Raw genomic sequence first — 27,554 nt, forward strand, 5'->3', positions numbered from 1 at the left:
AATAACCCTAAACAACGTTGTATATATAGATAAGTGTGTGACATGATCACTCTGAGGTGGATGTAGCTACTTAATAAATATAGAGAAATGGTGATGAAATTAAGTGGCATATGAGGAAGTGGTAGCGATTGGGGGAAGGAATATTGTTTGCGTGCCTCCACGGACGAAAGGATTAATAAAAGAGTTCACATGCTGGGTATAGCATTTAAGGCAATCTTGCAGATTTGGAAGCCCATTTCTGCCCACATATTTTCAGTATTTTCTGAATTAATAATTAGAAACTGAAAGCCATAATTCCTTACCATATAAAATGGTGTACCCTGTGAACTCTGATAGCAACACAAAATACTATTAAAGTGCAAATTGAGAGACATGTGAAGTAGAAGAAGAAGATGAGAGGTCGTTGCATTCAATTGGAATCATATATCTTTATCATGTAAATTTTTTACTCAAATCAAATTTGTTTCGATCCGAATTAATCGCATGATAAAGTGCAATATACTTGTTGCTTGATTGTTGTACGGTTCAGAGAACATGACCAATTACATGACAAGTATATCACACTTGCTCTATAACTGATTTTTTGTTCAATCAAACTTAATTTGAATAAAAATTTTCCATTTATCATGATTGATCTTGATCTTTATTATATTCTATAACACGCCATAACATGTACGGCACTAGCTACTAATAACGCATGGGATGAACTTTCATTTTCTATCTATTAATTATCAAATAAACGATATTTCAACTATTTAATAAGGTGAATTTGAGTCACGTTCAAAATAACACTACTAATCAGGTGAATTTGCTGAAACTATTTATATCTATTGATCATTTTTAGGTCAACTCAACAATATATCTCACGAATATTAATTTCCTCTAATCTCTGTCTTAATAATTTTCTATCCCTGAAATATGTGAATTAGTGGGAAAGAATTTCAACATACCTAAATGATATCGGAAAGTGGAAACAAGCAAAAATCTATATATTGCTCTAATAGTGAAATTTATAATGAGTTCCCAGATGTGGGCAAGAGATATATATAGAAATTAGAGAGATAAAGGAAGAAACAAAAAGAAAGAACATAAATAAAAAAGGCAAAATTATATTTTTGACCTTGTAATTATAGTTGGGTAATATTTTTAGTCGTGCAACTTATTCTATTTATATATTTTGTCAATATTTTTGACTTATTTAATTTTGAATATCTTATATTTGGTCTTTTTTGGCAAATGTAGTCATGTTGTGCAAACAACTTTTAGTTGTAGGATAAAAATTGAAATCTACTCCAATACAAAAGAGATCAAATTTATCAACATAAGACTAAATTCACCAAACAAAGAAAAAAAAGGACTTAAACATGTAAATAGAGTAATTATATTACTAAACTTGTTAATGACTTATAATTACAGGACCAAAAATATAATTTTTTCAATAAAGAATTAACTCGCGTCGAAATATCACTCCTTTGTAGTGAGGAATATAGAATGAATTTGTGAATTGTTTGATGTAATATGATAATGTCTTAAATTAAAGGTATTTTTTACGCTGCATTCTCTTTGGATTTGGTGTAATAATACATAAATTTTTCATTGTTTGAAAAGTTACACCTAAAACCTCTTGAAGTTTATTTATGTCCAACAACTAAATCCTTTCATTTGTAAAAATTTATCGAATTTACTAATAATAACAAAAAAAAAAAATTGAATAAAAAATCAGATATTTACCCTCAATTTACTGATTAACCACTTAAATTTGCTATAAATAATTCAGATTTGGTTATAGGGCGAAGCAAGTGGAGTGATGATTCCATCCGTCCCTACGTTACTCGCATTCACTACTGAGGCACAGACTACTGATTTGAGGATTGATTGCCAGATTTATGTGGAAGAAACTATGCACGAACAGCTTTATAAGACATAATTACCCTAACCTAGGATAAATGAAATGTATTACTACTTAGTGCAAACTAGCTAGTACGAATAGACAATATATACACTGCTAGCTGTTAAATACATGACTAATTAAATTGATTAGAAGATGATTAACATTTAACATCAATATTTCCGGCCGTACATGGACTGGACAAAAAAGTGAAGCAAAAAATGCTTAGTGTCAGCAGCGCCTAGAACAAAAAATATCCCGGAAAAAAAAAAAAATCAATTTTCCCACCAAACATATATATGATAATAATCCTAATTATCCTTTCTAAAATAAGTCCGGATTCTCATCAAATGAGAAATTAGAAAGATAATCCTTCCCTTGATCGTCGAGCAGCCAACTCTCCAGCGTGGATAACGGGGCAAGTGTATTCGGGTCGGATTTGATTTCATCCTGAACAAGGCTAGGAGAAGTGGATCTTGAAAATTCATCAGGACTTGAAGATTCAAAAGTCCCAAAACCAAACAAGGAATCAAATGCCTCAGATAAATCGATCCCGCTTTTGCTTGCAGTGCTGGGAGCACGAGTTTCTTCACTACAAGTGGAATCCATATAATTCATGGCATTGTTTGATGAATCCTGAGTACTTGAACACTTAGATTCTTCATGTTTTGGTGTATTCTTCACCCATTCTTTGAGCAACCTTGCTATGTTTTCAGTGCTTGATGCATAGGAAAATGCCTGGTGATCAGGGTTTGTGTTAGAAAAGCAGCCATTGGAAGGAGCCAGCAATTCAGGCAAATGGCTTTTGTTTTCAAATGATAGTGCATCATGAAGGGCCTGTTTGGCAGTGTTGATATCGGCCTGGAGCCGTCTCTCCCACTGCCCCCTAGATATTGAATGTGAAGTTGAGGAGAATCCATGATCGTTTCCGGATTTGTGATCACTGCCACTGGACCCGTTTTGAAGCTTTTTGAGCTTCTTCATCAGATGGGTATTCCAGTAGTTTTTTATGTCATTGTCTGTTCTTTCAGGGAGATAAGAGGCTATGGCAGCCCATCTGCAAAGACAAATCATGAAGATGATCAGTTTAGTTTTGCAGTTTATTAATTAATACTGAAAACTTGAACGTTAATCCCAAAGCCAAACCTGACTTCTTTCTACAATTGGAAATTAAGTATGATCACACACACACACATATATATATATATATGTTAGCTGGCCTGGGAAGCTTACTTGTTGCCTAAAAGGGCTTGAAGTTGAATAATCATCTTCTCCTCATGATCAGTGAAGCTACCGCGTTTAATTCCAGGTCGAAGATAATTAGTCCATCTTAATCTACAACTCTTACTACATCTCCTCAGCCCTGGAAAAAAAGCAAACACAAATACAAATTCAGCAAACCCTCAACCAAAATTCACAAAAAAATATTCTAAATCCAATAACCCACAACAAAAAAGCGATGTATTTGAGCAAAGTTTAGAAGTAGAAAACAAGGTAGGTAGGTAGGTAGCTTGCACAGAAAAAAACAAAGGAAAAAGGATTATGACCTGTAGTAGCAGGAACAGCCCTCCAATTTCCAGGACCATGTTCTTGAACATATGAAACCAGCATTATATCTTCTTCAGGAGTCCATGGCCCTTTCTTCACTCCAACTTTGTCACAGCAAGGCGGCCTCCCCATTTACACTTATCCACTGATTCAACTTGAATTATTTATCTTTTTGCTCTCTTTCTCTCTTTACTTAATTTTCTCTTCCTTGTTTGAAACTGCAGAGACAAAGGTCTAATGGGCTAAGGTTGTTTGATCTGCATATATAGTAGTAGATAAGAGAGAAGCAGCTGCTGCTGCTGCAGATCTATACTGTTTCTCTAAATGATGACGCTGACCTGAAAAAAAAGCAATGGACTCCAAGAGCTAGCTAGAGTCAAAAGTTGACAGCAAATGCATTTACTCCCACCATCCACTCCCTAAAGTCAGCTATATATGTTCTTCTATTCTCGCTCTGCTGCCTCACCAAAACCGCGTTGCATTCAATGTCCTTTGCCCCTCTGCACATTGCAAAAGAAAAAAAAAAAACCCTAATTTCGCCCATTCTCTTTTCCCTAATTTCTTTCCCTCACAAAGTCACAATGTTAATGCATGTTACTCTCTCTCTCTCTCTCTCTCTCTCTCCACAATAAATACGTCAAAGTAGTAATTAAGGTTTGCATGCTTACTGTGGTAATAACTGATGCGTCTAATTGTAAATTGCAATTACTCTCCTCCTATTTTCAATGGGAAGTTGTTTTCAAGAACCTTTTCCTTTTTGCTCTTTTCTTCTCTATGTACATTGTAATTTGTGCATCACCTTTGATATTATGTCAACATGATATGGGAATTAATCCCTCTTACACTTTTATTTACAGGATGGATAATGCTTAATTAATTAATTAACCAGCTGATCACCACCCAAAACCAAAATTACACATAATTACTAGGAAAAACGTTTCCGCAGTCCTATGCATTCAAAGAAAAAACATGGAACACGACAATTGTAAGGTTTCTGCCCATCAAATGCTATTCAACAACAGTGCATTAAACTTTGGTTTTTGTTATAATCATCCATAATATGATAAGGGAAGTCTGTGTGCTGGCGTCGAGACCCTCATCAGATCCAAATCTACACACACACATATATATATATATATATAAATTGTTGCCAATTCAAACACGATTCACAGACTATTATTGAATTGATTGAGATTTCAATCTTGATGGATATATCTATGGGTGCATGTGGGCCAAATAAATGAGGATTTATGGTGGTGGGGACGACCATCATCAACCAAATTATCAATCCTGCAGGAGAGGACCTCTGTCAATATCCATTCTAGAAGCTTAGCTTAATTATAATTCAAATAAGGAGTAACTAAGTTAAGCAATATTGTAATCACAGCTTCACAAAAGTTTATTAGTTTAAGTGTTTGAAACAAATGCTAACACTAATTGGGTCCTATATATTATTCAGCAGGGCAGGTGGTATATATATATATTCTGTTAACTTTACCATTACTTATGGGATTTATATATACGCCCTAAGTCTGAATTTAGATTTTCCGGACCAAGATTAGAAAATTAATAAGATCAAGACTTAATTCTAACAAAATCAATTGTGATAAAAATGCCAATGAAGTAATAACTGCGTGTGTGGATTCAGACACACACACACACATATATATATGCATATGTACAAGAACTCGACTATCCGAAATAAAAATAAAAATCTCATGGTTTTACGAACAATATTTCTTAATTTTTGCTATTCTTCGTTGAACAGCTGTACCTTATCTTAATTTGTATTACTTATAACATGATTTATCAGTGTTGGTAGCTGTATGAGGACCGAAATCCGGGAACAACAATCTCAGCATGTTTGAAAAGCAAGATACTGTTGAAGAAACCCTGGGGAAGGGAAGGGAGGGGATAATATTAATTGATGGATGATGGATGTTTTCTTTTTGATATATTATTAATAAGTGTTTAGCATGTTTTGAACAGGCAATAAGCAAACATTAGCACGCGGCGATGGTCCACTGATTTACTGTACTTTCTTAATGTTGATTGGTGGGTACGCTAGTGTTATAATATATATATAGATTCGATTCAAACACAGTTATTTGTAGTATTAAAGAATCCTCATTAATACCTACCACTGTTACTCGATTCCCAGTATGATAATTCTTTCATTTTTTAAGTGAATTTAATTATTTATTTCATTATCATATTAACATATTGTTAAGAAATTAACAATATATTCATATATTTAGTAAGATAAATAATTACTCGTACGTCTAATAACAGTAATTTTCAATCAGAAAAATATTGATTTGGGCAACACTGCGAAGTCTAATACTTGCCACCGCAGGATGATGAAGAATTAATTGTGACATTAATTAATCAGTTGATAAATACCATATATAATATTGAACAATTTAATACGATAAAAAATAAATAAAAGAAATATTTCACGGACAGTAGTGCATTGATGACATTGGAAGAAATTTATACGTTGGTATGTACGTCAATTGATAATTTACTTCTCACTATCGTATATCAATTCTTCCAAGACTAATGAAAGTTGAAAAGGCGTCGATCAGAAAGCATCTTTTCTCATTTTCTGATTGAGAGAAATCCGTATTCGAACTATATATTTTCAGAAGTGAAACATGGAAGTCGTCACGACTGATCCACGTATAGCTTCACAGTCGTCTATATCTAAACTCTGCAGGGGAAAATATACAATTTTCATCATGTAATGTAGGGAGTGGCAATTTTAATTGTGTATGAACAATTTTGCAATTTACTCATATAACTTTAAAGATTTGGCAATGTTAGCCTTTTTTGATCGAGAAAACACATGTGTTGGATGCATAACCTTTATAATTGGGGCTTTTCGGCCAGATGGGACCAAAATTTAAACAGGACTAAATTATAAAAATTAATTCGTGCAGGACCAAAATTGTTCCAGCCCCCTAAATTACGGTCCGAAATTGCAATTTTTTATAAACGACTCGTATTTTTTTGCTGGAAATTCCAATACTTTTTACTCCTCATAAAGAAAATAAATTAATAACGTCCGTAGAAATATATTTTCAAGCTCTACAAAGTAAACGTGCCGCTAACATGGAAGTTGGCGAGGGTTCTGCTAAACAAATAAATTATAAAAATATTATATTCTTACTAAAACTTCACATACTTTTTACTCCTCTTAGAAAAATAGATGGATAAAGTCCGTACTTCAAATATAGAGTCATAAAATAACTGGAAGAAAATTTATTATTGACTATGGATTAAAATCGTAGTAAATAATTATTTATGGTTAATAGAAAAATCGATACAACAATTTAGATTATCTTTCATGAAAATTATTTTGGGATAATTACACTCTCCTCTCCCGAGGTATGGCGTAATTATATATAAACCCTCTATAATTTGAAAAAATTACATCTAGCACCCCTAAAGTTTGCTTCAATCCGACAAATAAGCCCTATGTTTGTCGAAATCATCGAATTTGTTAATATTAACAAAAAAATTAAAAAAAAATCTATATTTACCCATGATTGACTTATTACTAACTTATAGTAAGTCAAATATTTTTTTAATGATCAAATTATTGTAATTCGTCTTCACGTATTAATGTATATGAAGAGGTATATTTCACCATTATAAGTGTAGTTTAGTTTGAAAAAAAACATTTGACCTGCAATAAGTCAGTAATAAGTCAAAGGTAGATATCAATTTTCATTCAATTTTTTTTTTTTTGTCAATATCAGCAAATTCAGTGAATTTTGACTAATGAGAGACTTATTTGTTAGATGAAAGCAACGTCTGGAGTACTAGATGTAATTTTTCAAACTACAGAAAGTGTATGTGTAATTACAGCAAACCTTAGGGGAGGAGAGTGTAATTATCCCAATTATTTTTGTCATGACTTTTAACAATAATAAATAGCCAACAACCATTGCATGATGTCAATTTGTCATAACTAAATGTTAAATATTTTCTAGTGATATAATTTTAAGCACTGTAAACCAACAAACTTCAACATGGGGTATGCCGAGGGACAGTGCTGAATGAGTAGATTTAAAAAAATTTATATTTTTTTGCTAAAATTCCATTATATGTTTGAAAAAATGAATTACTAATATCTTTTTATTTAAAAATTAGAGCATTAGAAATATATTTATCAAGCTTCGTAAATCAAACATGGTCCAAGAGGTTTGATAGTGCTGAATAAGTAAAATATAAAGGTATCATTTTTTTTACCTCTTCTAGAAAAAATAAATGAATAAAGTTCATAATTCGAAATTTTAAAGTCATAATAATATAATTTTTAGGTATCGCAGATCAACATGCATGCTCGCAACATACGGGGTGCTGGCCCTTTGCATGAGATCCACTTGAAACAAACATTCATGAATAACTGCGATTGATACTCCAGACACAAAATTAGAGTGCTGTTTTGGGACAACTAATTAGGTAGTCCAAACCCAACATGGCCCTTATTCAACTTTTAAAGTAAAACTCCAACTACAAATCCTATGGCTATGGGCATTGAGTCCACCTCCACCCAATTATCGGTTGTCGGCCCAATAAAAATTGGTCTCAACACAGAAACACAATTAATTCTTAAACCCGAAAGTCGACCATAAGAGGGTGTTTGCCTTAGCATGTAATCTCTAGTAAATCATTTCATAATTTTTATAAAATCCCAAAATAAAATATTATGAAATGTTATAATCTACTTCAAAAAATAAGCTCGACCAATCTTCTATTATAGGCTCTTTGAAGTTTTAAATTTTAATATTTTAAGAGACCTAAACACCCTCATTTATTTTGTCATATTTAATCTTTATCTTTTGGCCGAGGTAGGAATATTTGTGATATAATTCTAGGTTATAATGTTTTGGTGGATTTTTTTCTTCTCATGATCTTAATATAACGAGTTTTATTATGCCAAATACTCTAATATTTTATAATTTTTTTAGTATTTTATTTATTTAAATAATTTAAAATTTTATTTTTAAAATAAAATTTAATATTTTTAAACTCTTAAACTATATATACTAAATAGGAATTTATAATTAAAACAATTTGAATAAGTTTGGCCAAACACCCTTTTAAGTCAGATTTACAGTCTGCACTATCTATCACAAATGAATATCATAATTATATTATTTAATAGTCTAATGTTTGTTTTTAGTATCTTGTACATATGGATTTTGTACATCCAACCAGAAAAATAAAATATTTGATGTTGTCGTGTAAGAAAATTTCTATTTAATATAATCATCCTTCTTTTTTCTATACAATGTTGATTAGCGGGAACACGAAAGGAAGCCCCATAAGACATTATTTTAGTAATAAAATTGAATTTTTTATAATAAAAAAATGTGGATTGGTTTTCATAATGAATAAAAAATTCAAAAGACAAAAAATAAAAAAAGATTATGAAATAATTAAAACTTACCCCCATTTTCTTCAATTATTATAATTAGTCATACATAAAATAATGTTGTGCGTGCGTTTGGACTCCACCTCATGAAAAACACCCAAAGATTTGGTAGGCCGGAACAGGAGCATTGTCGGGAATTTAAAAGAGCGAGAAATGAACAAATAACTTGCGTTTATATTAATTATTCCTGAATCGCCACAATTAGTATTGAGTTAGGCGTGGCGATGTGCAAAAAGCGTGTAACACCCATTCCACACGGCATTACAATGACCACGACTTGGTCGAAAAACGACATTGTGCATTTGGGAGGACTCAGGACTTGCCTCAACCCTCCTTTATTTATTCTTTTCCCATTTTTAACATTGTTCCAAAAATTGACAACCTTGGAGGGATCATTACATTTATATTTTTTAATTTCAGATTTATTTATATTTTTTTTACTTAATTATATAAGTTAGCTACTGGCAATCAAAAAAATATAATTAGAAGTGATTTTTATAATATTATTGATATTTTTTAGGGGTATATGTAAATATGATTATTTTATATAAATAAATTATAAGTTGAAGAAGTGGGTTTCACTGCGCACTATAGTGATGGAAATTTCACAACTGACATCATCTTCTTTTGAAATTCCTTTTCCTACCTACCTAAATTTCCAATATGTGATTGATGAGAAATGTATTATTCTATTTTCTTTTTTAAATTTATTTACTTGACTGGTAGTTTTATTTTCGTGCACCCGTATAATATAACAGGTTTTGACGGCCCCATCTGCAAAACAATAAATAAATAAATAAAACAAGAATCCCTTGAATTTCAACTTAAGTACTAACTAAACAAAATAAAATAAAGTCGAGAATTAGGAATAAAAATAATTAAATAAATATTAGAATACAAGAACACAATCATATTTCGATCACCAACTATAACCATTATTGACCAAGTCTTGTTCTTAATACTCGAGGTTGAGATTTGGGTTTTATAGCCCTAAAAAATGTTGAATTATAACTATACCACTGTCAAATGTATGATTATTTATCTTATTTATATAAAACTCATTTTTTGTTTTGATGAACTTGATTTTTAATAAATATCGAATTGCCGATTGACATAATGAATTGATTATCATTTTTTTTTTTGGGTATATAGAAACATGCAGAAAGGAAAAGAAAATAATACATTATTGTTTGGGTGTAAATCAGGATAAAATTAGATTGGAATAAGGCAAGACATAGCCCGCGGATATAAATATAGAATAAGTTTAGGGCAATCCCCTGGTGATTAATTAATCAGAATAAAATTGCATTGAATTATTAGGGTGAGAGAAAATGAAATATAAATGTAAATCAACACCTGTTCAATTACGCTGCGGCCTCATAAATAGGCGGCAACAGATTTTAGTAAATTGGATCATAATTATGAGCAATTGAATGGCGGAACACAATAATAATAATAATGAACATAAATTGGGTTTGGCCAATGGAGTTTGAGACAGGCAGCCCTCCACCACTTGTAGAGGTTGTAGGGGACGGGTCTTTGCCTACCACTCTACCGCCTCCTATATATTTATTATCAATTTAAATAAATTCAAACTCAAATCTTCTAGATGTCCACCTTAAGTTTCCAGGTTTTTATAAATTATTAATAATTGAATTTTTGTTTGAAAATTTACTCCTTCTATAATGTCGTCTCTCTTCTTCTCTCTTTTTATTGATTTATTTTTTAAATATAGAGATAGAAATAAAGAAATATAATTTAGTTCGAGCCAATAAATACAAGTTCCACTATATACGTGCATGTATTTGTTTTATTTTTAAGTAAGTTTATAGTAATTTGTAATTTTTAATTATATTTATATACTAATTAAATTAATATATTGTTTAATTACTTAGACTTACTGTTTTAATTTGAGAAATAGAAAAATTAAACACCAAGAGAGGGTCAGTGTTAAAATAGAGAGATATTGGCCCTACTCTTCGATTTTCTCCTACTGTAGAGTGTATAGTGTGTCCAAAAATTCTGATTGTCAAATACCAAAGTTTCCAATTTCATCGCTCTCTCTGTGTCCCCTGTCTTTCTCACACACACACACACACAAATGACCAGCACGAACCGACCTCTGAAGCGATAAGTCTGATAAACTCTGCCATAGAAGACTTAGGATTTTGTCCTTGTGGGTTATGATTTTCATGCATGTTTCATTTCATGTAAGAGATGAGATTGGAGAGGATTCCTAGGCTCTAAGGCCAAGTCGCTGGCGGGTAACTGTCTTCCCTCAATTCTTTCTTTCAAATCTCATCTCCCCTCATATTCTCCAATTAGGTCGGATTTCAACTTCTTCTCACCCAAGATTTCTCCCAAATCTTGATGGTGTTTGTTATTTTTGACGCCAACTCCGTCTTCTTTGGTGTTTTTTTTACAGGTACGAGGTCCATTCCCTGTTTGAAATATTCAAAGCAGCCATAAATGTGTTCCCCTTGTTTCTTTGCTTCCAACTGAATATTACATACAGCAGCCTTCATGGTTCTCTCAAAACGCGTTTCTGTTGAGCCGTCTTGAACATGGCCGGTTCTACTACTCGCTTTCTCTGCCAAAAACTGCTTTATTTGATTCATGCTGTCTCGATATATCTGCGCCCGCTCTTCAGTTTCATCTCCATCTTCATTTTCAGGTTTCGACACTCTCTTTTCTTTTTTATCCAGGGCGAGCTATACATGTTTTATTGTTGTGAACCGGGTTCTGTTTGCACGCAGGCTGCAAAGAGACGCCTTAAACAAGAATGATCGGAAGATAAAACTTCTCGAAGCAGTGCCAGAAGGGTTATCGCCGGAGCATAAAGCTGAGAACGATGCTACTGAATTTAGGGATTTTGATGTCAAGGAAGAAGAGAAACCCGAGGTTTTTCTAGAATTCAGATTTCCGACCTATGAAGAATTTTGCCAAATCCAGAGAGTAAAAGGTAATATATTTAACTCTGAAGTGGTCCCTTGTGCAAGTACCAGCAAATATGAGTTCACATCCCGGAAAAGTTTTAGTAGCGCCTTTATTGATGAACTGGACACTTTTCCTGTGAAAGAAATAAATGCTACTGATGGAATTGGCGACTCTTGTGTAAATGAAGAGGGTCTTTCTGATAGAAAGTTGGAGGAAGTCTATGCTGAGACGGGAGGCATCCGTGAAAAAGGAAAAGGAATTTTGGTATTTGATGAAGAGGAAATTGAGAAAGGTGAGGCAATGAAACTTAAGGAAGAGCCCGAAGAGGAGGCACAGACAGTTCAGCATGATGAAGGGCTTCAGGGGAATAAAGAGTTTCTTGACGAATCTCAGTTTTTCCCTGAAAAAAATTCTGTGATTACTGATTCTGATTCTGAGTCCACTAGTTTTGAGCATTTACGTTCCGTTATGAGCCGTTTAGTGGATTCGCACAGCGATGGATTCTTGTCAGACGGAGATTTTGCAGGAGAATTTGATATCTATAGTGAGAATGAGAAAATGGAATCGGAGAGTGAACTTTCGGCCTTCGAAGAAAATCAGGACTTATCAGAGGATTTTGACGAGGAAGACAGTGATATACTGGAAGAGCTCAATAAATTAGAAGAGCATAATTTACAGAATCCAAATGGACTGAACTCAAAATTTTTGCGCGAGGAAGATTTTAAGGAGGATTTAAACAAGGGACATGATGCTGAATTTGTCAGCAAAGACGATGAGGGTGTGAATGGCGGCGATAACTCTGAAAATCCAGGATCAAAGGACTCGTCAATGTCGGAATCTGGGGATGCAAACGAATTGGAGTCATTGTGGGAACATCAAGAATTGATTGAACAGTTGAAAATGGAGCTGAGAAAGGTCAGAGCCACCGGCCTGCCCACCATTTTAGAAGAATCAGAGTCTCCTAAGATAATGGACGACTTGAAGCCATGGAAAATCGATGAATTCCAGCGCGAAGATTGTATAGGCGAGCTTCACAAATTCTACAAGAGCTATAGGGAGAGAATGCGCAAGTTTGATATCGTCAACTACCAGAAGATGTATGCCATGGGTTAGTCCATCATTCCATCACTTCATTTGTTTAATTCTCCTCATTATTATTATTTGGTTTGCCCGTTTTGTTACAATGATGATCATGGTTGTTAGTGAAGTCTTGCTTTTACATTCTTATTTGATTAGAAGGTGTACTAAGAAGTTTTGTTTTTGAACGAAATGGACACAAGTAGGTGTACTGATACTTTTTTGGTGTTAGAAGAAAGGACCCAGGAGATCTAGTTTGTTGGGTTGTCCAGAAGCAGGAAAAACATGAGACCTGGTTCGGTATAAGGCATTAGTAGGATGAGTGGATGACACAGCATACTGAGGTGGGGTTTGTTAATAAATGAATGAAGCATTAATAGTCAATAAAATATCGTATCGTTTTGTTTTAATGTTCAAATCCTTTAGTGGTCATCGTCCTGTCTGAATTTTCTCGAATATTATACTATAATAAATACAATGGATCCGGAAACCTAACAAAATTTATTGCAAGTCATACTGTTTTCGTGTTTCAACATGTCCTCCGTTAAAAAGTCAAAGGAGCCATTTCCATGAAGAGCTTTCAGATAGGACTTTTTACCGGTCCTTCCTAATGGCTAATTGCACCTCTAATCCCTGAAATTTGTTGTAATTACGGGTTATTATGAAAACAATAGAGCTTTCCAGGGGCAATGTTTCTCTTTGAGACAACCTCTCATGCAATTGTAGTGAATGCAGGTTTTTTGCAGCTAAAGGATCCGCTCCAGTCTATGTCAAAGCAAAAGCAATCAGCCCCGACACTCAAATCCATTGTGTCCCAAAATCTTTGGCTGTTCAAACACAAAATCCATGGCACTGACCCAATGAAGAAGTTTATCAAGGAATTGCAGGGCGATCTTGAAGTGGTGTACGTTGGACATATGTGCCTTTCCTGGGAGTTCTTGCACTGGCAGTATGAAAAAGCCTTAGACTTGTGGGATTCGGATCCTAGGGGAGCCCGTCGGTACAATGAGGTTGCTGGCGAGTTTCAACAGTTTCAAGTGCTGATCCAGAGATTCATAGAAGACGAACCATTTCAAGGGCCAAGAGTGCAAAATTATGTCAAAAGCCGGTGTCTTCTTCGCAATCTTCTTCAAGTTCCTGTCATAAGAGGTAAGAATTAATACAACCTATTCTCTTCTCGTGTTTCCATGACGTTGCTTAATATATATATAATTTTAAGAATACCATGTAGAAATGTACTTAATATTGGCTATATACATGGCAGAGGACAAGTTGAAAGACAAAAGGATGGGCAGGAAAAAGGACAGAGATGAGTATGTAATAACAAGTGACATGCTAGTGGAGATTGTGGAAGAATCAATACGGATATTTTGGCGATTCGTTTGGGCTGACAGGGATTGCACCATGGCATCACTCAACGGCCACAAGAAATTGCCCGAGCTTACCAATTCTGAAGACCTCAAGTTACTGGAAGAGGTCAAGAAAGTTGTTCAAAAGGTTGGTTCTTGGAATTCAATTTCACGAACTCATCATAAAATAAAGTGATGGAATAACTTGTTAAAGTGAGTGAAGTTTAATGTTTTGTATTTGAATGCAGAAGGAGAGGAAGTTGAAGGATGTTTTGAGGAGCGAAAATTGCATCTTGAGGAAGTTCCGACGCTGTAGGGAGGAGGATTCAGATTCGGATCAAGTGCTTTACTTTTTCTCGCAAGTAGATATGAAGTTAGTGTGTAGGGTTTTGAACATGTCGAAAATAACAAGAGAGCAGCTGATATGGTGTCATAACAAGCTAAGCAGGATTAGTTTTGTGAATAGGAAGATATACGTAGAGCCGTCTTTCTTGCTCTTCCCTTGTTAACTTTTGTAATACTAATGTTTCTTACCCTTAGCTCATCTTACATGGAATCCTACTGATTTTGGAAAAGTTTTTAGTAGAAAGTTATGGTGACCTGTTATTTATCTACTCTTAATAGAGATGCGTCTTACCTAAACCTTAATTGGGTAAAAGTGGATCATTCAATTCGAATAGGTATACTAAGAGTTATTCATGTATGATTATGATCCCATGGGCTTGTGGACATTTCTTTTTGTTTAGCAAAGAGTAGTTGTGTTTCTGCATCCCCATATGGCATATTGGCAGTAATTTAACTTTTCTCTGGTCTGATTCAAACACAGAGTTTGACGTTTGAAACCCATTATTATTTTTTCAGAAATTAAAACGTAGCATATATACGTAATTCCAACAAGCATAATAGTAAGAAGAAAAGGTTGGAACTCAAAAAAATTAAAAAAAGGAATTAATGTGTGTACATAGCATGACTAAGATCACTCTTTAAGGCGTTAGTGTTATTTTAGCACCTGGCACTTATTTTGTGGGAACTTTTAACTTACGCGAGTTTAGATGGAAGTAGTAGTACGAATCAATAGAGCTTCGCCATTCGCGCAAAATAAAATTTATTTGCAGGTGCTGTGCGATCCACGATGTGGTGGGACAACAAAATTTTTTTTGACTCGCCATAATTTTTCTACGACACCTGTTCGGGTCTTTATTGTAAGGGAAGAGAGTAGTACTCTTTGTTTATGGTTTTACTAAAAATTCTAGGAAGGTAGTTCTCCCTATTGTAACTATTTTGTGCGTTTTAATATTGAAAGACTGGGACTAAAAGCTCCTCCATCTGTAGTTGGTTTTTTTTTTTTTTTTTTTAAAAAAAAAAAAAAGGAATAAGAAAGAGCCGTGATCTGTCTAGGGTTTTGACTGCTATAAAGTTCTGCTCTTACCGCTTAAGAAATTCTAGCATCCATCTTATCAAGGAGTGGAAAAAGATTTGGGGTGGCGCGCGACAATGGTGCAGAGACTCACTTACCGGAAGCGCCACAGCTATGCCACCAAATCCAATCAGCACAGAGTTGTCAAAACCCCAGGCAATCATTCTTCACGAGACTGCTTTTCATGATTTTGCTTGGGTTCTTTTCTCAAATTTTGGTCTTCACGTTCCCGTTTTCTGTTCTGTAATAAATTAGGAGGGAAGTTGGTGTACCAGAGCACTAAGAAGAGGGCAAGCGGACCCAAATGCCCCGTCACTGGCAAGAGAATTCAAGGGGTATTTTGCTCATCTCTCGATTCATCTTTCTGTTTCCAGTGATTCTCGTGATTAACATTAAGGTTATTGGGGATAGATGCAATATTTAATTGTGTAGTAGACAACGGATAAAGTATAATTAGTCGTAATTATTTTTATTTAGTTTTTTCTGTATATATTTTGGCTTTGTTTTTTTCCAACATGGGAATGTTGTCTTAAGAAGGATGTATAGGCGTGATGTCTGATCCATAAATTGAGGAAATGCAGGGCCAAGCTTATAATTCCACTTCCCTTTCTCCAGGATTCTATAGTTTTATGCTTGGATGTATTAGGTCTTAGTCTTTGTGGTTTTGAAATATTTGGCTCATGCTTCTGAAGTTAACAGAAACTATTGCCTTGGTTGTTAATCGTAAATGTTTATGCTTTAAATCATTTGTGGATGCTATTCTTTCTTTTGATGGCTTCATTTCCATATGAAACTCTTGTAGATTGCACATAATTTTAGATGGAAGTTACTCGGACGATTTAGGAAGTTCTTTGTTTATATAATCAGAGGAAGATCATGAGGGACAGATAATATTATGAATTTCTGTTACCTATTTCAGATTCCTCATTTGAGACCTGCTGAATACAAGAGATCTAGATTACCCAGAAATCGCAGGACTGTGAACCGAGCTTATGGCGGTGTATTATCTGGAAGTGCTGTGAGGGAGAGGTTAGTTGTTTCTTGCTTAGATCATACTTCTGTACCTTTCATCTCTTCTTTTTGGCTCTGTATTGATGAATGAATAAATATATTTTTCTCTTTTGTGTTAGGATAATTCGAGCTTTCTTGGTGGAAGAGCAAAAGATTGTGAAGAAGGTTTTGAAGATTCAGAAGGCAAAAGAAAAACAAGCTTCTAAGAGCTAAACACGAGGCAGTGCAGTAGCAAAGTTTCCTACTATATTATTTTTGTGGAATTTTTTAACGATGATGATGAAGATTATGAAACTGATGTGGAAAATTTTTGTTCAGATACCTCTAGTTTTGAATGAATTTGTCTAGCTGTTTGATCAATTTAGAATATGTTCATCTATCGACTCAATCTGAAGCAAGCCCGTGTGATGCTGCTATAAAACTGGTTCAGTACTGCATTACGATTTATATATTCTGCATAAAATCAATAATTAGAATTTCTTTGTTTGTACTCTTGTGGTGCCTGCCTTGTGAGCCGGGGGTGCCTGGGTGAGGTGGTCTTTATCTGAGGTCGGTGTCAATTTGACACTTTCTGCATATATTGGTTTGTTTAAGTATTGAATTTCTGCTTAAGATTTCAACACAATGGGATATTTTTTAATCATGTGGTTACTTAGATATTTGGAGAAGGGTGGGTTTTTTCTGAGTAACTTGGGACATGCTGCGTTGCTGCTTGTGTGCGGGAAACAAAAAGAGTCTTTATTTTGAGCGCATGAAGAACAAGCTGTGGTTCCTCTTTTACGAAAATTAACAAGAGGACAAATTAATACCATACATCATATGCATATTGGATAATTTAATTCAATTGGTCATGGATCGTGGAAGAAGTCTCAGGAACAAACATTTCTCTGTAAGATGGAGAATGGCACCGTATCGGTTTAGAACCAGGTGCACTTGGTTTTGCGCTTTTGCTTGTTAGTTAGAGCATATAAAGCTATTCCTTTGAGTTTGAGCGGCTTGAGAGAAAAAATCTTCAGCAAGTTGGTCTACGAAAAATATATTAAGATGAAGAACGTCGATGAGAACTAAACAGGAAGCAATGTAGAGGCGAGCTGAGATAAATATACCAAGGTTGTAGGCACAGAACCAAACGGGAGTTTGCAAGGAAAAATCCAAAAATCTTGATGTCAAGAGTGGGATTTGAACCCACGCCCTTTCGGACCAGTACCTGAAACTGGCGCCTTAGACCGCTCGGCCATCTTGACTTGATGTACGTCTTCCTACAAGACCTCCTTTGTCTTTCCTCAACGCACCAGACTGCTGCATGCTTCTTAACAATTAGTGTCTGTAACTCTCGAATCTTTTGCTGTTTGATACAATTGCGTATATGATCTTCAAAATAGAAACCTCAATATATATGTTACATACATGGAAAGAATTTGGAACAAGCCTCTATTCAACTTCACGATGTTCTAATTTTGACATGAACTCGTTCATGCTCAGGTAGTTTTTTTAAAGTGCAGTTTATAATCTACTTTCTTGAATTTTCCCTGAAAGGACTGATGCTTTTCGTTATTGCTAGGCTATAGAGTTAGAAGGAGTCCAATATTCATACAAAAACGATTTAGTGATACCAATATGATAATAAGCAAACTAAGATAAATAATACAATTTACTTGTCATATTCTTAGGCCAATATCACACTAGTGGAGAGCTGTACACTGACAGTGAATGCAAAAATAGATTTTATACAAGCTCTGCTTGCTAAGCAGAGCAAGAAAGGAGACCATTACATCTTGACAACATGAACTATGATCAGCTATGTATAACACTTGTTTGTAGAGTAATTAGTTGATGATATTTCACTAGGACAGGGGGGTGAATCCCACGGCAGAGTAGGCTTCCATGAATCTGGTACAGATGATGGCAAGCTGAACGGAAACCCCATCGTACGAAGATTTCCCCACTGGTTATGCGTATTTGTTATGCTTTGGTTCTTTCTAAAGCCTTCTTGCTCATCTTCCGGATTTATGCTTGCTTGCATCACTTGTGAGGAGTTGACTGAGTAGCCGTTGAACTGCTGTTTTGACCCTTCAAAGTCGATGGACTCAGATGTCTTGCAGGCTTCACTGCCTAATGCAGGGGATAGATTGAAAAGCATGGAAGTTAGATCAACTGTACTCTTGTTGCTTGTGCCTGAAACTTCCTCAGAAGATGAGAAAATGAGGTTTCCAGGGAAGTAGTCTCCGTTGGGAGATGGAAAGATAGCTGGTTTGCCAGTGATAGTTTTGAATGATGGGATGTTAAGATCAGCGAAATTGACCGGTTGAAACTCGTTTTCAGTGGTTGATGAGATGTTCTCTGAGTTGAACTGAGTGGGATGTCCGCTGTAGTTGTATGTGAAATTAGTATCAGGAGATGCTGTTTCCGACAATGAAGCTGCCCAAGAGTGAGAAAGAGCCCTTTGTGCCGTGGAATTATTCTTCTTGAAAATCCTGCAAATAGCCCAGGAATCCTGTTTTTTGCAATAGAGAAAAATGCATGGCCATTAGTTAAATATAGAATAATTTTACTGTATGCAGTAATTCATCAAAGCGATAATAGACATACAGTTGGCGGAAGGTTCTTGTCCAAGAATTTTTTGGGCGGAGGCGGTGGTGGTGGAGCACCATCTGTCGTGGAAGGAAGTCGAAATTCATGCATCATCCAGTCTGTTTTCATGCCTTTGGCAGCTCTGCCTCTATAGAAAACCAGGGACTTCTTCAAACCAATGCATTTAGTTCCATCTGAAGAGTATATAGGCCTATCGGTTCCTGTGGCTTTCCAGAATCCAGATCCTGTCACACGGTTTGGTCGCGTGCTGTTCCTGTATTTACGATCCCTTGGACAGTAGAAGTACCATTCTTTCTCTCCAGTAGAAGCTAGCTCTGTTTGAAATCAAGCAAAATGGCAGAAATTGAGTGTCACACACATGAAAGACTGTTTGCTAAGCATATCAAGTCTACCATGACCATATTAGATAATTGAAAACTGACAAGAGTATAATGATAAGTATTGCAACAGGTAAATATTCAAGTATAAAAATGAGGTAGATGAATGAGACAGAAATATTTCAGCACTGTTAGGTATAATGACTTCTTCTTCATGAGGATAGGAGCAAAAATCAAGAATGATATGAATTATGTCCAAGATATATTATGCATGGAACAGACAGATAATAGTTTCTTACTTGGAAGGTCCCATGGATCATATTTGTAAATGTCCACTTGCTTAATCAGCTCAATAGGAAGAGCCCTCTGCTGCAGCTTTCGCTTGAGGTAAAACTCCACAAGCTCTTCATCTGTGGGATGAAACCGGAAGCCCGGCAACATGAAATCATCACTGCTCTTGTCGGAATCATGCTTTTCATCCATTGCTTCCTAAAGATCTGGGCGACGTTTATGGATGACCGTAATCCGTTTCTGCGAAAATCACGATGATGACGAGGACTTAAGAGTTAGTGAAGGGTTGAAGTTTGAAGCAAAGCTCCTCTCCCTTAAAAACAGCAAGCATAGAACCCAAGTCAAGGCCATGGACTTGTAATATGCTAGTTACTAGTACACCACCACCACCACCACCATAGGGATTTGGTTTAAGTCCAAATTTGTGATCTCTATGAGACTACAAGATTGATGTATGTGATCTGTATGGGGATATGTTTTTTACAGTTCCCATAACTCTTAGATTGGATACTTCTCCTTATATCTTACTGCAATCAAGACTAGAAGACAAAGCAACCTTCTCATGCACCCATTAGTTTATAGAGTAGTGTTTGAACAATATTTTGTTATCCATGCACTCAAATGCAAAACATTTATGAGGCCCTTACGAATATATTAATTATATATTGGTTATTGGATCTACAAACTACGTTTCTATTCCATTCCAGCTTCTATTCCTGCCAAGATATGAACACGTGAGGTGTCAGTGTGGATTTCTTCAACTCAATTGGAGATTCCTTAAACTACACTTAATGATGCATGTAGACTTTGACTCTTGCATGGATACTTGGACACCCTTACACACTTCCACTCAACATGCTCATCACAAATTATCTTTTTGGTCTGCTGCTTTCAACTTCATATTTTCATTGCAAGATATTTTGTCATTAACTTTTTGTCTTAGATCTTTGTCCTGTTAGCTACCATTACCAACTTTCCTTGAAAAGAAACTATGTAGTATTAACAAATACCTGAAAATAATCGTCCATGATTTCAGGTTTAACCTATCAAATTGCAAACTCGAGGAATTACAAAAAGCTTTTGTACACACCTAATGTGCATATATTAAATGGAACAGAAGATGTAATAATATTTGAAATAAAAAGATAATTTAGGGAGACGATTACATTTTTCTTCTCAAAACCTCATTAATTATTGCCCTGGAATTGTAATTAGGTAAGAATGGTAATTGTAAAAAAGTAATTATTGTGCAAGCAAAGGTAGGCAAACAGTTTTAAGTAGTATCAATATTTGCTATAATGGGAAAAGCATGGTGCAGGATTTAGCTCAACAAACTTGAAGAAAGAAGCAGGTGAACAACTAGAGTTGACTGCTTCTTGACTAAAACTGGAATCCTATGTCATACAAATAACAATTAATTATTCAAGAAAATAATATATATATATATATAGAGAGAGAGAGAGAGAGAGAGAGAGAGAGAGAGAGATTACTTAATTATGAGTAGATGAGTTGAAGCGTGTGTGTCTGGTTGAAGAGCAACACAGAGTTAATGAGTGAAATTAACTCCAAGATGATGATGAGGGGCAAAGTTGAAATTCCCTAAAAATTTTGGTCCTCGTTGGAATAAACCCTTTTTGTGTGTTGCCTAAGCTAATTGGCCTTCCCAATTCATGCGTATAACCTAATTAACCTCTTCTCTGGAATTGGTCAAATTCTTACAACCAAAGTTACATACATATCCCCTAATTATCTATTTCAGTGTTGTGTAGTGTAGTATAGTTAATTTCTGGATGAACCCCTTCAACTTTATATATTTTGGCTTACGTACGTAAGTGCATGCAATTAATAATGCATCATGTATTTTGATTTTCACTCTCTCCACATCTACACATACAATGCATTCAATTCTGTGCAATTAATTAACATTGTCTCATATATATATGAGACAATTAGAATTTAATGATGAGGTTAAGTGTGAATTTTATGTTTGAGATAATTGTTCAAATAATAGTTCATGAACACTGATGCTCTGCATGCTGCTGTCACACTCCGTTCGCCTATCTTTCATCAATAATGAATTTTGTATGGTGTCTGATGATGTGGGTTGGGATGAAACAAGGAGCTAATTACGACCATCACAAAATCTAAACCTTAAATTGACAATTAATTAGATTATATATATGTATCCATGCATGTTAGAGATGAGACATGATGGGGCTTATTCATTGGTTTGTTTTTATGCTCACCTGATTAGTTGATTGACTTAATCGCAAATTATTGAATTCAGGGCGTAATTAACAATATTAACGATTCAATCATTCTTACCAGCTGAGGGGATCCTGGAAACATATATGTTTCTTTTATTTCCACATCAGAGTTAGATTTATGCAATCACAATAATACTACTTTTTTGGCCTCCAATAGGGACATATATATATATATATATATATAGTATATCAAACTCCATATACTTCATCTTTAAGTAATAACGGTGCATCTCAATGTTCCTTGTTTTAATTATTAATTATTAAACATAATATATATGGGTGTGAGTGAGTGAATGGTTAATTGTCGTAAGGGGTCTAACAAGAAGGTGTCTTTTTAAGGACTGTAATGCCCTCCCAAGATTCAGAATATCCAAACAAGAGTTGAGATCCTTGCACGTTTTATTGAGATTGAATCACACTTGATCACCCAAAAACGTCTCAATCTATCATTCGTTACCTATAAGGCTAAAGTTATAATAAGCAGACCTGTACAAATATGAATATTTAGTTCTATAAATTAAATACTCCAAATACCATTTTGAGATTGAGATATGTCATTTATTAAGAGAATTTTTTTTTTTTTTTATTTTTTTCCATTGGACCTCGAACCTGACAAATGCTAAACCGTCACTCGAATTGAAATGGTTTTCGTTGCTTTCGATTGTATTTTAAATACTCTAAACCTAAAATCTTGAGCGCAGTTTCCTGTTTTTATCTTATGTCTGAATGCAAGTCTTTAATTGATAAACATTAGTCCCGTTATTTTGACATTTAATATGAACATCAACTTCTTTTCATATGAAGAAAGCCCCAGAATTGTCGTTGAGCATCATGTTAACTTCCTTCCCAAATATACAAATACCTGAAAATTTATACAATTTGAATATAGATGATGAGGAACTTTCACACGCCTAGTACTCCAATACGGTAGTCCTTTTCTTAGACATCAAATTGATGGTTGGTTTAACTCCTTACGTCTCACATTCATCCCACACATCTTGTAAACAAATATGATCACTTCTAAATGTTTTTCTATTTTAGATTCTTTCTGTCCACATTCAACCCTAAAGCAAAACAGTTTAAGCCCAGAAGAGGAGGAGTTTTGCCTTACAGATTCTCTTTGTACATGATGATCTCCACCATTTCAGCTACAACTTCTAGTGAAAATCCAGAATATATGTTGTCTTCCTCTATTACTTCCATCTTCATCCATCTCGTAAATTTTGCACAGTAATTTCGAGCAAAAATTTAAGAGTCACACAAAAATGGCTGGCTATCTTGAAGAAAATTCAAGACCAACTATTTCATCCTTTCTTTTCCTCCAAGACAATGGGCACCTCCAAGTTTGCATTGCCCCTCTGGATCTTCAGAAGTACTTTGTCCCCTACGTTGTACTCGTCAAATATTTTGTACAGTTCTTCTCTGTTCCTTGCCTGTAACCAAATTATGACCACATACATCAGCATAAGATTTGTGATTAAGAACCCTAACTCGACTACACTTAGACCACATATGGTACTGCCATATTTATGGCCTAATTAGTAATTTGACCATCTGGCACGAAAACTTCATTTACAAGAGAGTGCTTACAGGTTTGTCATCCACTGCCAAGATTATATCACCCAGTACAATATTACCAGCAAAACCCCTTGTAGTTGGTAGAAGCCCAGCCTTAGCTGCCAAACTGTCTCCTGGAACCTATAGCATTGCAGAAGCCATAACATCAGCGATGTTCCATTAGTCAAAATCATAATACTAGCAGCACCAGTATAGCCATCCGCATATTGAGGACCAGAGAGCACCTGCAGGATTAAAGCTCCATTTCGAACATTGAGTTGATTTGCAATAAGATCTGGAGCTATTTCAAGATTTAAACCAGCTCGAACAACCTGGAAAACAAGGATAGCCTTATGTGTCCAGCAAAATCATGAATCCAGAGAAACATTATTGAGGTCCTTCCCCCAACCCACCCACCCATATATGGACTGTTAACCACAGTTTAATGGGTTAACAATACTTCACTCCTTTTAACAAATTTGACTTTTTTTGCAAGGTAAAAGCCCAACCATATAAAATTCTTACTACTTGATTAACATGATCACTAGATAAAATCTGTTCTACAAGAACTCCAAGTTCTTTACCTCACAGAGAAAACATTTAAGACCAGAAAAGGAAAAAGAAAAGATTATAAGATTTTGAGATATAATGTCAGAACAAAACTAAGGAACAGCATAAAAGCAAACTCATACCTTGCCAAACTGGATCAGCTGAGGCACTATCTTTACCACAGTAGATGAAGGGATCGCGAACCCTACACCAGCTGATGTCCCTGTTGTGTCCCAGGGAAAAAATGATTTTACAAGGGTCAGATGCAGGGAATTGCAGGAGAATAAATGCATCAACATCCAATTGAGAAGAACCGAACAAGTTTGTTCTCTCAATTGGTTATTATCAGAAGTAATTCGTATAAATTGTCCCCTCCCATTTAGATAATTCAGACATGCAAACTGCAATATATAAAGAGCCAAAGCTCACCTGTCTGAGTAAATATAGCAGTGTTAATCCCAATTAAGTTTCCTTTTGAATCCAATAAAGGACCTCCACTGCAACATCACGGAAAATAACGTATTGATAATTAAGGGAAAAGCCTTTGAGGCTCAGCATCAGGACATATCTAATTTTGAAAGTCAAACCTGTTTCCAGGATTGATTGCAGCATCAGTTTGAATCCCTCCACCTATTGTAACTCCAGTTCGACTGTTTATATCCCTGTTCAGACCACTAATGACCCCGACAGTGAGCGTGTGGTCAAAACCAAATGGATTTCCAATTGCTAAGCACTGCTGGCCCACTTTCAAAGAAGATGATGGACCGACCTTAATTGGCCTCAACAGTTCCTTAGGGGCTTCAACCTGGTAAGGAAAACATCAATAAGGCAACGCTTGATATGCGCATCTCACATCAATTTTTATTGAAACCTCCTCTAAAAGGTTCACTTCCAATGAAGTTTCAACATCAGAAATTGATATCTGTTAGTACATCCATACCATAGATCCTTGACTTTGCAAGATCAACAAAGAAGACGCTTTCTTGGCCTAAATTTTAGTTCTCAGTGCAACAAGAGCAGGATTTCAGAATTTCTCTTATGAGATCCATAAGTTATAAACAACTCCAAGTCCAATAAAACTAGAGACAAGTGTGTTTCTAGTCTTTGCATGATTGTCCTAATTTCTCCAGTAAATGTTGCCAGTCCAATCTCTTACATAAACAGAACAAAACCAACATAATGAAAAGGGATGGCAGAGCCTTCATATGAACAAGAGTTTGGCAAGATGTTTTACATAATTTTGACAAATCAGTTTAGAAGGTTGGAAATAGTCCTTCAGATCACAATGAAAGTTAAAATGAGAAAACTAGTCAAATAAAAAATTTAATAAAAAATGAGGTATGATACAGCTTAAATTCCATGCATTATTAAGTAGACATCCAAAGTTGGGTGGGCAGTCCAGAAAGACTCCAAACGCAAATTGAGCGAACTAAGATAGTTCATTCACCTTCAACACAGCAAGATCCTTTGCACGATCTGCACCAATTAACTTGCCCTCAAAGTTCTTTTGTACCCTTCACAAAATGGAAAAGGGAGAAAATCACCAGTAAACATTTTAGGAAATAACATTAACTTCAATAGGGAGAAAAGAAAATTCTGACTCTTACCCTTCAGAAGCTAGAATATTAACTCGAGCAACAATTTGGCCAGTGCTTGGATTTCTTGACAAGGAATTGCCGATTACTGGTCATACACAAAGAGAGTTAATCCAATAAATCAAGATCTATACTGTGCATTATTTTTACTTCCAACAAATATGTATACCATGATAATTTGTCACAATGTGACCCTGTTCATCCCAGACAACTCCTGAACCATTCCCTTCAGGAACCTACACATTTATAACCATTTTCTCTTTTAGTTGATAAGAAATTATTCACTTAGCATAGTTGTGGTGAAGGGTGGAGCTTAGCAAGCAACAATTGAAGGAAGCAAAAAACGTTTAAGCATAACAGAGAAAACACAATGTATTACCTCAACGGCACCAGTAATATTAAGTTGAGGCCGCAAAGTTACATCAAATATGTTGACAACAGAATAAGTATTCTTCTCAAAGAGTTTAACAATTCTTTCCTGCCAAGTAGACACATATCAAGTCACCTGCCACGGAAAGTATGAAAATTTACAAATAACTAATTAGAAAGACAAGAAATTAGGAAAAGAATGGACATAACATAATTTGCAAAGAGAAATGACCTCGGATGGGAAAAGTGCCCCAGGGGGCAAAACTTGAGGAGTGACTTGTTCAACTGTCACCGACGGGTCTCCTAATGCGTATGCTGTAATATCAACAACCACATTAATACTTTACTGCCTCATTCTCCACTGAAATGACCAACATCAAAGATTCCCAAGTTGTATAACTTAAAAGTAAATTAGATCTTGAAACATTGTATGTAGGGCTGTAAAGATGAAAGTCAAAGACAGCCGGAAACGTGCGAACCTGGAAAGTACCTTGAAGGAAGGAGATAAAAGTAACACGCGGACATTAACATACGGGCAAAAAAGGATCGACGCGTAGTCAAACCGAAATTTTTCTGCATAATTTTTTGCAGGAAATCGCCACCCATATCCTCTTTATCGTCACCCCTGCAAAAACGGCACAGATTTTGGAGAAACCACAAAAAGTTGAGCCATTGAACTAATATGTAAGCGGATGAGCGTAAGAGCTCTTTACCAACGAGTGGAAGGAATGGGAATACGAGAAACGACATCGCAGCAGAGCTTGCGGCGGCCGAGAAACGGGAGATTTTGACCGGAGATAAAAGTAGTTATGGGCTTGGGGGATTTGAGTGGCGGAATTGCAGAGCTACTGCAAGCCACTATTGCTTGCATTGTCTCTCCTATACTCGAAAGAAAGAATGAACAGAAAAAACAGTTGGATAGTCGGAAATGGAGTTGGTCCGGAGATGAGTGGCTGCAGAGCAAAAAGCCAAACACGGGAGCTGAGAGGTACCGTATCAGTGTATAGATAGAGTCGTGTTGCATCGATAGCGACTTTAGTAGCAATTGGAGGGGAATGGAAAGAATTAAATCACGACGAAGCAAGTCTTTCCTCTCATGTCTCAATTGCAAATATGCAAACTTCATCAAGTTAATAATTTTTTTTCTGTCTCCATATTTATGTTCTCAGATATCAGCAATTTGTACTGCTTTGTGGACAAAAACCTCCCTATTCTTTTCTATCAAAATAAGAAAAATAATATATATATTACCATCTTCTTATTCCTGAGTGAGCCTAAAGAGATTTGGCTGCGAGAATGCAAAACAATTTACAATGTTAATCCAAAAACCATATGATAATCATT

General features: G+C 35.3%; 5 protein-coding genes and 1 non-coding gene across 7 annotated transcripts; 2 read left to right on the forward strand and 4 right to left on the reverse strand.

Moving 5' to 3' along the window:
- Positions 1-2,012: 2,012 nt before the first annotated feature.
- On the reverse strand, positions 2,013-3,848 carry LOC105177247 (myb-related protein 306). Its single transcript, XM_011100320.3, has 3 exons — positions 3,436-3,848; positions 3,122-3,251; positions 2,013-2,945 (listed from the first exon to the last, which is right to left on the reverse strand). The coding sequence occupies exons 1-3, from the start codon at positions 3,566-3,568 to the stop codon at positions 2,213-2,215; spliced, it is 996 nt and encodes a 331-aa protein (XP_011098622.1). The 5' UTR covers positions 3,569-3,848; the 3' UTR covers positions 2,013-2,212.
- Positions 3,849-10,873: 7,025 nt separating this feature from the next.
- Positions 10,874-14,820, forward strand: LOC105177245 (uncharacterized). 2 transcript variants are annotated; one of them, XM_088884456.1, is made up of 6 exons: positions 10,874-11,207; positions 11,308-11,556; positions 11,639-12,927; positions 13,632-14,045; positions 14,161-14,393; positions 14,494-14,820. In XM_088884456.1, the coding sequence occupies exons 2-6, from the start codon at positions 11,447-11,449 to the stop codon at positions 14,752-14,754; spliced, it is 2,307 nt and encodes a 768-aa protein (XP_088740582.1). In that variant the 5' UTR covers positions 10,874-11,207; positions 11,308-11,446; the 3' UTR covers positions 14,755-14,820. The 2 variants fall into 2 exon arrangements, with proteins under 2 accessions (XP_088740582.1, XP_011098621.2); XM_011100319.3 differs by having other exon boundaries at positions 10,874-11,146.
- Positions 14,821-15,658: 838 nt separating this feature from the next.
- LOC105177244 (large ribosomal subunit protein eL34) lies at positions 15,659-17,033 on the forward strand. The gene is made up of 4 exons (XM_011100318.3): positions 15,659-15,818; positions 15,918-15,997; positions 16,582-16,691; positions 16,793-17,033. Exons 1-4 carry the CDS (start codon positions 15,740-15,742, stop codon positions 16,884-16,886), a joined length of 363 nt encoding a protein of 120 aa, XP_011098620.1. The 5' UTR covers positions 15,659-15,739; the 3' UTR covers positions 16,887-17,033.
- An 804-nt stretch (positions 17,034-17,837) lies between these two features.
- Positions 17,838-17,917, reverse strand: TRNAL-CAG (transfer RNA leucine (anticodon CAG)). Its single transcript has one exon. It is a non-coding gene; the product is annotated as a tRNA-Leu (tRNA).
- Positions 17,918-18,291: 374 nt separating this feature from the next.
- Positions 18,292-20,440, reverse strand: LOC105177243 (uncharacterized). Its single transcript, XM_011100316.3, has 3 exons — positions 19,882-20,440; positions 19,263-19,579; positions 18,292-19,167 (listed from the first exon to the last, which is right to left on the reverse strand). The coding sequence occupies exons 1-3, from the start codon at positions 20,063-20,065 to the stop codon at positions 18,472-18,474; spliced, it is 1,197 nt and encodes a 398-aa protein (XP_011098618.1). The 5' UTR covers positions 20,066-20,440; the 3' UTR covers positions 18,292-18,471.
- Positions 20,441-22,956: 2,516 nt separating this feature from the next.
- Positions 22,957-27,341, reverse strand: DEG8 (Trypsin family protein with PDZ domain-containing protein). The gene is made up of 13 exons (XM_011100315.3): positions 26,924-27,341; positions 26,690-26,835; positions 26,443-26,525; positions 26,221-26,319; positions 26,011-26,077; positions 25,854-25,929; positions 25,694-25,760; positions 24,834-25,051; positions 24,676-24,743; positions 24,390-24,469; positions 23,943-24,029; positions 23,731-23,838; positions 22,957-23,573 (listed from the first exon to the last, which is right to left on the reverse strand). Exons 1-13 carry the CDS (start codon positions 27,334-27,336, stop codon positions 23,445-23,447), a joined length of 1,641 nt encoding a protein of 546 aa, XP_011098617.1. The 5' UTR covers positions 27,337-27,341; the 3' UTR covers positions 22,957-23,444.
- Positions 27,342-27,554: the final 213 nt, after the last annotated feature.

This window comes from Sesamum indicum, linkage group LG9 (assembly GCF_026168435.1).
Source record: "Sesamum indicum cultivar Baizhima isolate 11 linkage group LG9, ASM2616843v1, whole genome shotgun sequence".
NCBI lineage: Eukaryota > Viridiplantae > Streptophyta > Magnoliopsida > Lamiales > Pedaliaceae > Sesamum > Sesamum indicum.